This window comes from Amblyomma americanum, chromosome 10 (assembly GCF_052857255.1).
Source record: "Amblyomma americanum isolate KBUSLIRL-KWMA chromosome 10, ASM5285725v1, whole genome shotgun sequence".
Classification (NCBI taxonomy): Eukaryota; Metazoa; Arthropoda; class Arachnida; order Ixodida; family Ixodidae; genus Amblyomma; species Amblyomma americanum.
The window spans coordinates 20,177,971-20,187,438 of record NC_135506.1 but is presented as its reverse complement, the minus strand read 5'-3'; the positions used below and the strand labels follow the sequence as shown (position 1 = coordinate 20,187,438).

At 49.2% G+C, this 9,468-nt stretch overlaps 1 protein-coding gene across 2 annotated transcripts; it reads right to left on the bottom strand.

The window, feature by feature from the left end:
- Positions 1-326: 326 nt before the first annotated feature.
- Positions 327-7,183, bottom strand: LOC144107096 (uncharacterized). Of its 2 annotated transcripts, none has more exons than XM_077640086.1 (3): positions 7,031-7,183; positions 4,150-4,513; positions 327-1,454 (listed from the first exon to the last, which is right to left on the bottom strand). In XM_077640086.1, exons 2-3 carry the CDS (start codon positions 4,429-4,431, stop codon positions 375-377), a joined length of 1,362 nt encoding a protein of 453 aa, XP_077496212.1. In that variant the 5' UTR covers positions 4,432-4,513; positions 7,031-7,183; the 3' UTR covers positions 327-374. The 2 variants fall into 2 exon arrangements, with proteins under 2 accessions (XP_077496212.1, XP_077496213.1); XM_077640087.1 differs by having other exon boundaries at positions 327-1,433.
- Positions 7,184-9,468: the final 2,285 nt, after the last annotated feature.

Here is a 9,468-nt window from a genome sequence, read left to right as displayed (position 1 = left end):
TGTGGGAACCAGGTACAGAGAAAATATTGGCAGTGAGCGAACGCTGGCTTTTAATTTCTCCTTGTTTTTATCAGTAACGTGTCTAAACTGTGGTCATTGTATGTTCTTGATTACAGCTAGACCTTTCAATCTTTCATCTTTCCCAGAACAAATGTTCTATCCTCCGTTTAAAGAAATCTTATTTATAAACAGCACTCGTTCCCCTCCCTTCTCCGCGTTTTGAAATTACTGTGGTGAGTGGTAAAGATAGAAAGTAAACTGATTATTTTAGCGTGAACGAATTATTAAGCTGCGGGTTTGTCAAGAAAGATACCACGTAAGGTAACTTAGGTGATTAAAAGAACTTTAATGACCGATGATCTTGTTGTCACAATTTAAGAAAGAAAGCGGCGTTCCAATCTGATCAGGAGATCAAGTTGAACTTCTCCGCTTGGAGTCTTTTTAATGCCTTGCGACGTCACGTCAACGAGGCACCGCAGGCGCAAGTCCGGAGCGTAGGCCGAGACGGGCAGGTACTCCCGACCTGGTTCCTTCGCTTTTTCAGTGACCCACTCTCTTAAGTCGGGTGAACTGAGGTCCTGAGGGCTCAGTGGCCGTATGTCGGGCAGCTTCCACCTTGCAGGCTGGGTTGACATGGCGTATATGGGAACGAAAGTGGAGTTTTTGAGAACCACGCACCTGATGCACACTCCCGTGTCCTCCCCGGCAACGAAAAGCTGATGCCAAACAGCCTTTAAATCCTTGCTCGCCAAGTCACTACCCCATGGTTTGTAAAGAAGGCTGAAGACAACGAGTTCTACACCATTTTCGCCGTTGTGAAGAACTCCTTGTGTGTTGGAACCAGAGGCAGTCCTGGAGGGCAGTGGAGCCGGGACCCTCTGGATGGTTGCAACAGGAGGCTGTCGGCTCTGCGTGGACGGACCGGCGACATCTCTCCGCGTGCCTTGCTCTCCATTGCTGAATCCTTCGGTCACAGCAAATTTCACTTCTTCCAGCACTGAAAGAAGAGCATTAATTTCAGTGGATTGCTGCGCTGAAGCTCCAGGGCATGAAGAGGATGGTCCCTTCTGCAGCTTTGTCTCATGACTCCTTGTCTGTCGGCCGCCAACAACTGGTGTGTCTTCTGGAAGCCGAGCGCCAAGGCGGCCCAACGCCTCAGACAGGTCGTTCACTCGGCCTTGTATCGACGTCAGCATATCGTGGCATCCACAGGCTGCTGCGTCGAGTGCCGCCGTCGTCGGGACGGCGGATGCAGCGTCTCTGTGGGTTTCAGGGAGGGCCGCGACGCCGCCGCACCCAGCGCCGTAGTGCCTCGGCATGTCCCTGACCAGCACAACGTCCTGGCACCGAGGACACGAAGCGGCGTGGAAGGAACAGTTGTTCTCGAAATGGTCCAGGAGCTCTCCGGCGGGACCCACGTAGCCACATCCATGCTGGGCATTCCAACAACCCACCTTTTCAGAACAGAAAAGAGAATAAGCGGCTGCGTTACTCATTTTTTACGGCTGGTTTCCCGATTAATGCCACGCAGGATATAGGTTCTGCCTTTTCGAAATGCGAGGTCTTTTGATACAGTAAATAAAGAGTGTCGGCGCTATTTCCGGCGTAAAACGCAGGAGCATAAACAAGCTTGAATCGCACAATCAAGCCATTTGTTTCTGATTCCGCAGAATTTAACAGGAAGGTTAGGCAACATTCAAATCGTTTCAAGACACTTAACGTTCTCTCGTACGTGAAGCGCTGCTTGCTCGCTGCTCTAATTCTGTAGCAATACAAATCATTGCAGGTATGTTTGAGAGGAACAAGCAGCCTTTACTCGCAACAAAGTCATTGGCATATTTACGTCCACTGCAGGAGAAATGACATTTCCATACTCCTCCAATTAAAATTATCCAGTGCCAGCTCTGGCCACCTTATCGCCGCAATCTCCAGAATCTTATCCGCACACCAGTTTTTCTGGCGACTCTCTTGATATGACGCTGGGCTAGTGCGTGCAAAGCCATGGTTCAAGACCAGGCTGAGGGGGCTGCATTTCAGCAGAAGCGAAATGCAAACTTTACTCTATTCCTTATTCAACATTAAGACTACCACTAAAATATCATCCCCCCCCCCCCCCCCCGAGCATCCTATACAAGGCGATCATGCAGCTGGCTGCTTACACCCAAACAAATCTTCATGTAACACTTGTCTTTCCCTCCCTCTGCTATACCCTATCCAACTACACCAATTTTGCCAAATTAGTCGTCTGTCCGATATCCTTCTAGTGAACTAGTCTGGTATAAGGTTGCATCCCACACGTTCACCTTCATGTCCACGTCCTGGCTGCACTCGCCTTTCAAGCGCCCATATAGCCCCCTTCTTTGTACCGGGGAATTTCGCACACATGAGCTCGCCATCACCGCTTATGCCGCAGACTCTGCTCCTCAAATGTGCACCGATGGCACCATCTCAACACCCCCCCCCCCCCCCCTTGTATAATCACCTTCGTTTTCCACCCGGGCGGACCATGCAATGCAAAACGTTCTTTCAACTGTAGCGGAGCCCACAATTATGTAGGCTATGCGGACTCCCATGCCGCACTGCACTATATCCAAAATAGTGCCCTGTACCACACACCACAGAGAGGCCCTCGGAGACACCGTCTTCTGCCCCCCTCCAGCTACCATTCTCTGAAATGAATCCCTAGTCATTCGGACACTGTCAGCAGTGAAGCGGCTGATCAGTTAGCCCGCGATATTCAGAATCAGGCGCCGGAATCCATCTGGACTAAACACACCAACGAGGGGTGAGGCATTTGGATACCAGCAGACAGTCTATAGTTGACCAGAATAACCTCACCAAAGACGCAGTTACACAGAACGCATTAGCGGCATTTGAAAAACACCTAAACTAATTTGCTCTTCTTTTTTGCCATTTTGTATTCTTTTTATGTGCAGACTTTGCCAAAAGTAACCGGGCTAGACGGTTTACTTCCCAGTCGTATATTGAAGCTACCATGCCAGCCATCATGCTCTAAATCTCTGTATGGTAAGGAGAACCCTTGTCCTCACCTTCCGAGGTCTTTAAGGAAGCCGTAAGGGCTCTGCCATTCGATTGAGAAGCAAACCATGCAGCCAGGTTACTTTTGGCAAAGGCTGTACATGTGTCCACCCTGTCACGGTCTTGAGGAAGACCGCAGTATGTACAAATGATTAAGACAAATCTGTATTAATTGTGAATATGCGGGCAAATCAATTTTAGTTTTTTCTAGACTGCCCCCCATGTAACCGATATGCACACATTAGGCGGTACCTCACGCTCTTTAGTAAGCCTCATCTGAACCTCAGGGTACCTTACTCACACGCCTATACTCTTTCACGCCTTTACCAACACAGCCCCCATTTAGACTCCCCATGTCCCAATTTCCCTTTTGCCCTTCCCTATACGCTCGTTATTAACCCTGTCTGTTTTTATTTCGTTGCTGATCAAAACCCCTCCCCCTTTTCTTCGCCCCCCCCCCATGCTCCTGGCATGTCTGTCAGGCCTCAGGACAACAGTACTATCGAATGGCTTTAATCCTGAAAGCCACCAACTTCCTCTGCCCTTTTTATTGCTCAATAATACAAAAAAGTTTTTCTGGAAATGCAAAAAAAGGCCGCCCTATTTCTGTGTAAAGTTAATCCGTGTTAATGAACTCCAGGTGGTCGAAATTAGTATTTAGCCCTCCACTAGCGCGTCTAATAAAGCCCACTGGAGCTTCGAAGCATTACACGCCGCATACGAGTAACAAACCGTTATTTATGCGGCGTTAAAACGTCGCGACATTAGTCAGCGCTAGATGGGAGAACATTTAGCTTTCATAAGACATTAGACATAAAGGATAGCACGTGAAAAGTGGGAATTACCATGGTCAGAACAGAGAGCGGTCTCTACGCTGAGACAGACTCTATACTCGCGTACAACTCAAGAACGAAACGGCAAATGCCGCTCGAAACAGGCTCTCCAGAAAATGGCGCCGAGCGATTGGGCACCTGCTAGCGTGACGTCATAGGGGTGGCAGATGAAAGTGGGAGCGGGAGTTGTTGCTGAGAATTTTTGGCGATCTATACTCGAAACTTGAACTGCGTCAGTGCAAGGAACATGCTCTGCAGTGCAGGGTTTCTACAGTACCTGCAGCCTTTCCATGTGCTTTTGAGGAAAGGATATCCAGGAGACGTCCGCGTCGGCCTCGAAAGACATCTTATCCAAGGGACAGGCGGAACGGCCTCCGTCCGCGCAGCCATCGAGGCAGGACTGGCACAGGAAGTGAGTGCACGGCAACACAGCTATGCTGTGGGGAACGACTCCGCACAGGCGACACACACGGGTGGTCTGCAGGCGCTGCTTGAAGTTGATGGGTCGCCAGTCGATGCCCCCGGCGAAGCCACTGAGCCGGTACGTTGTGTCCGGCATGTTGGAGCCTTCTACTCCGCGGGGCGTACACCTCGGGAAGCCTGCTGCAGTCTTTTCTCGGTGATGCTCCTATCTACGTTGGCTGCAGCCGTTGCAACATAATTCCCAGAAAAATAGAGAGAAAGAGAAATCAATGTATTATATATTGCGCTATCTTACGCGGGTGCCGGTTTCCCAGCGCCACAGTCCCCGCGCTCGGCTTTCGATGACAGGGTTCTTATTGATAAGCGCGCGATAAGGGTGCTCGGTGGTTCGTTCATGAACGCTATCAAGACGCCATTAAAAGGAGGTGGCGAGGTATTCGTATACTAGTAGCATTCAGTTCAACGCTTCTTTGTTCAAATGACATTTTGTCGCCATTCAAAAAGAAGAAAAAACCGGCCGTGGTCCCGCATGCACACTGCTTGTCACATGGGCTGAAAGAAGTTGCGGGCATATACGACGTTGATGTCTTTTCTGCATCTAGAAACCTTAGCGCCATGTGCAAACAGGTCAATCAGAGGCACTACGGCAAGACCAAGAGGGATGCTTGTCAGGTGTCGCCATCTATACCTTGCGAGGTAGGGGTGGTATACCAGGTCCCCTTCTCCTGCGGTGCCATGTACATTGGCCAGACTGGCAGGCGCGTTAACAAACGCTTGACGGAGCATGAAAACACCAGCAAAAATGACGCCCTGTCTCACACAGGCTCCCACAGCAGGCAATGCCAATGCAGGCATGAAAAGGATCATGCAGACACGCGAACTAAAGGGGACCCCCTTGCCCAGGCGTCTTTCCAGTGCAAAAAGTTACAATGTGTTCCCGATTACAAGAACACGTGCATCCTGTTCCGACATAACAATAAATTAACACGCGAGGTAATGGAGGCTTTTTATATTCACCGCGACGGCACAAAATGTATCAGCAGCCCTTCCATAACGTTATCCGAGAGGGAATTGAGCTATCTGACCTCCCTTGTGCCTTCCAGATAACTTTTGATTGATAAGTAGTTCACTGTTTGTATTTATACGCTTTTCGTTCTTCAATAAAACACCAGCTGATAGTCAGCGCCTGTTTGTGCAAGTCCTTCGTGTTGTGTCACGTTCGTGTTGCGCTGAGAGCGAAAATGAAATATTCAAATATTCGTCTTCCCAAATATCCTTCTCGTATTAGCGACTCTTCGCACATGCAGAAATTGGGATCAAAGAGGCGCATCACTAGTGAATTAAGTTCAGTTATCATGTCTCTCCATCTTTGCAAGAAATGCATTGCTTGAAAGCCTTTCACCGAGAGCTAGGAGCTACGTTAAGTTTTTTCCGTGTCTACAAATAACGAATTTACGGGTGCTGCAGGGCAAACATACACAGTATGTTTCGAAGCCAATATAACCCAAGTGCCCGTTCATCATCCTATCTCAGTCGGTTTGGGATATACGGCGTCGACACAGTATACAAGGGGCTCATATATACCCTGTGCGCAAGGGCATTGCGGCACAATGTTGCACAATGGCAGCAGGAGCTATCTTTGAGTACCCCAGAGCGCGTAGTGGCGCTGTTTCTTCCCCACTCAACCACTTGCGAGTCCTTCCCTTCGGCGGGAAATCACGCTAACGTGTAGCTTCTACCGCAATGCACCACGGGTACAATACATCCGCGCCACTGTATCTATGACACGTGCTCGAAGGAGTGGCTAGCACTCTTTCTGGTCGCGTAGTTTCGGTTTCGTGCGTGTGTGGCCCGAAATTCCTTTCTCTGCAGCTGAATGGCATTTTCGAAAATCTAAAAACTGATATGGATATTACTTACGGTAGGCTACAAGCCTCCCTATAAATGAGCAAAGAGAATGAAATATTTCGTCTTTCAACTCCTTCCTTAATTGCAGTAACGAAATTGTAAATCGAGCTGCTTAACGCCCTGAGCCGACACATATGGCCTATGATTGACCACGTGGGGGAGTGCGCCGAATTAATTTATGCCACCTGACGTTCTTTAACGTGTCCTAATATCGAAATACCGCCGCCACGGTGGGACTGAACCCGCGACAATGGGATCATCAAAAGAACGCGAAGCCGCGGAGCCACAATGGCGGGTCAGTTGCAATAACCAAACGAACTATTCATGGCCCTGTCTGAATGATCCCGCGAAGTATATATATATATCAATCAACTGGCTTCACGTTAACGTCGCGCTACACGCTGTAGGGATAACGGACTGGATGATTCCGTTTGAATCCGGCTCCATACTACATCGATCATGAGAAAATGCTTACTCGTTGCCTGAGTCAAGACTGAAGAAAAAGGAACGCCGACCAAAAGGTAGTTCTTTAAAACAAAGACGTAGGTAGTTGTTTAAAACAAAGACGTTTCCGCTTCCATACGGAAGCCTTGATCACCAGGTGATCAAGGCTTTTGGTCGGCGTTCCTTTTTCTTCACAGTGATCAAGGCTTCCGTATGGAAGCCGAAACGTCTTTGTTTTAAACAACTACTTTTTGGTCGGCGTTCCTTTTTCTTCACTCATGAGTCTTCTACCCGACCAGACGAGTTTTCGTCAGACTTTAGATTTCGTTGCCTCAGTGCGGTACTCGACAGGCGCATCCAACGGCCTGATGATAGCCTCTTACCGTAACACCAGCTCCGAACTGTTCAACAGCGCTCGTCACGGAATGGGCGCGGCACGGCGGCAGTCTCTGGCTCGACCGTTGTGCGCCGGCGGTTTGCGATCACGGGGTTCGACGGCGCTCCACGTGGTGGCGTGGTATATGCCGGCAGATAATGCTGTAAGCCGTCGACACCGTCGTGGGCTTGCAACACACTGCCTCTTCTCGAGTAACGCGTCTTCGTGTTTCTTTTTTTTTTTTTTTTGCATACATGCCTGCGCTACCGCTTCGCTGATGATAAGGGGCTCGGTCGCGCCGCTTCCTGCGGTGAACAGATTAGGGGAGCGAATGCGCTTATGTCAGCCGTTTATCACGGGCGGCGTCCCACTGGGATGAGTTCGATAACAACCGGACTGGAGGCAGCGGCGCACGCTTTTACTTCCACGCCACGTAGAACGTTGCAGCAAGAACAATAGTTTGGCTAAAATGCCAAATGAACACGCCTCAAATGAATCCGAAATTTTAGATGTTTGAACTTTGTTTTCCATCTCGCCAAATGGCATCATTAGACATATTCTCAGCGCTACAAGCTATAAGCGACTCCTAGTATCGCAGAGCGCCTTCTTACCCAAAAAGTGGCAGAGAACGCCTCCAAAAACCGAATATCTCTTTCCAGTAGTTCCTGACTTCAATTAATCATGGAGGGCTTCTCATCCGGAAGCCGAGAAAATGCGTAAGGTAAGGAGCGCTCTGAAAGTTTGCGCTAAGGAATTCACTTTGCCTCTTCCAATTTTCACTCTAAAACTGCCACGCGCGCTGTCTGTGTTGATGTACAGGTGTGAGCAAAAGTGCAGAGACCTCAAGAACGGTAAAGATGATGGATTTTTATGGCGCATGGGCATCTATGGCCAAAGAGCGCCATAGCACAAGGCGTTTTTGACTTTCTTTAGGTGTGGTCGTAGAGCCACTTCCCAAGCGTTTCACACTAAATAAGCCAACACCAGACCAGGGGAAAGCTTGTACCACTGTATCACCGGTGTTTACCCGGCCGCACTGGGGATCGAACACCGCACCTCCCGCATGCGAGGCCGATGCCCAGACCACTTGGCCACCGCTGTGGTACGGTGAAAGAACTGCATGTTGGCACTAACTGTCGGAGCTTTGCTGTTCCTGATGTATGCGCAGTGCGCCCTCGCCACATGCTAGCGTCACGTGGCATGACGTTCGGCTGCTGATTCCAAGATGGCGCGATCTTACCCAGGCCGCAGCGGACGCATGTTGGTAGAGGGAAAATGTATAAACACCCGTGTGGTGTGCAATGTCAGCGCACGTTAAAGAACACCTAGTGGCTAAATTTAATCCAGATCCTCCCCACTACGGCTTCTTTCATAGCCTTATTCTTCGCTTTGGGACGTTAAACCGCGCATGCCACAACCAACCACCGCCAATATGGCGCCTAAAAGAACATTTGGCTTTATAGTGTCCTTCATCAATCAAATGCACTTTGGTTCGCTGCCATCGCCTGTCACTGCCCCGACTTGTGGCGTAATCGGTGAGAACCCGCTTCATCGTGGATGTTGAATATACCGATGTTTAACTGCCTGCAGGAGACCCGTTGAAGGATGTTTGATGCCCCGCTTTTAACAGATCCAAGAGGAAGCTCCTATGTTTTTGCTTTGACTTTTTTCAACGCAGTTTTCCTACTAGGCAAAAAAAAGTCCCTGGTTTAATCAACCATTGCGCTCGTAGACAGTGGGCGTAACTAGCCGAAATAAGCGATACGTTTCTGCGCTTATGATTGAGAGTTTGGTACCGATGTCAACCTCCAACACATATGTGGTGCGCAGTTAATGAGAACTACGTGAACAGTGGCATGACGTCAGCGACCGTAGTGCGCAAAAGAAATAAATAAATTTGGCATCTTGTCAACTTGCGAGCTGCTGAACTTATTGGCTGCTTTCAAGCTGCCTCCCTCAGCACGTTTTTCTTATTTAAACGGCTATATTAAGTTTCCTTTTCCTCTGCCAATAACTGCTTGCCCTGCTTTTCAGCTGCGCTTGGAGGGGTCATGCCTTAGTGTCTGTATCAACGATTCATTCGTCCTGTTCGCCATGCACCCGTGCCGTCAGGATCCGGTCAAAGACCCTCGATATCGTCTTTATTTCAGCACATTGGCTGAGAGCTGACTCCGCTGCGAGAACGAAGTCCAAAGACCCTTGAAGGGTGGAGATCTTTCCTTTGAGAAGCCGAGGTTGCAGATAAAACCCACTGCAAACAGATCACTCCAGAAGAATTACAACAACTGGCAGCTTCTTAAATCGTTGTCGTGAAAAATCCAAGCAGTAGATGTAGTCGAACCGGTCACATTCGCGACATCTGGCTGGGGAACCCCATGATTGCAATTGGTTCTCGTGGTTTGACGACTAAGTTGCTGAAAACTAGAACACTATATCTACCTCTTC

What these genes read in the sequence shown, in the direction of transcription:
- LOC144107096 (XM_077640086.1), bottom strand. Translation starts at nt 4,431, where the DNA reads ATGCCGGACACAACGTACCGGCTCAGTGGCTTCGCCGGGGGCATCGAC. An exon ending in AGCACATGGAAAGGCTGCAG is followed by an intron (nt 1,455 to 4,149) that starts GTACTGTAGAAA and finishes TGTTCTGAAAAG; the next exon opens with GTGGGTTGTTGGAATGCCCA.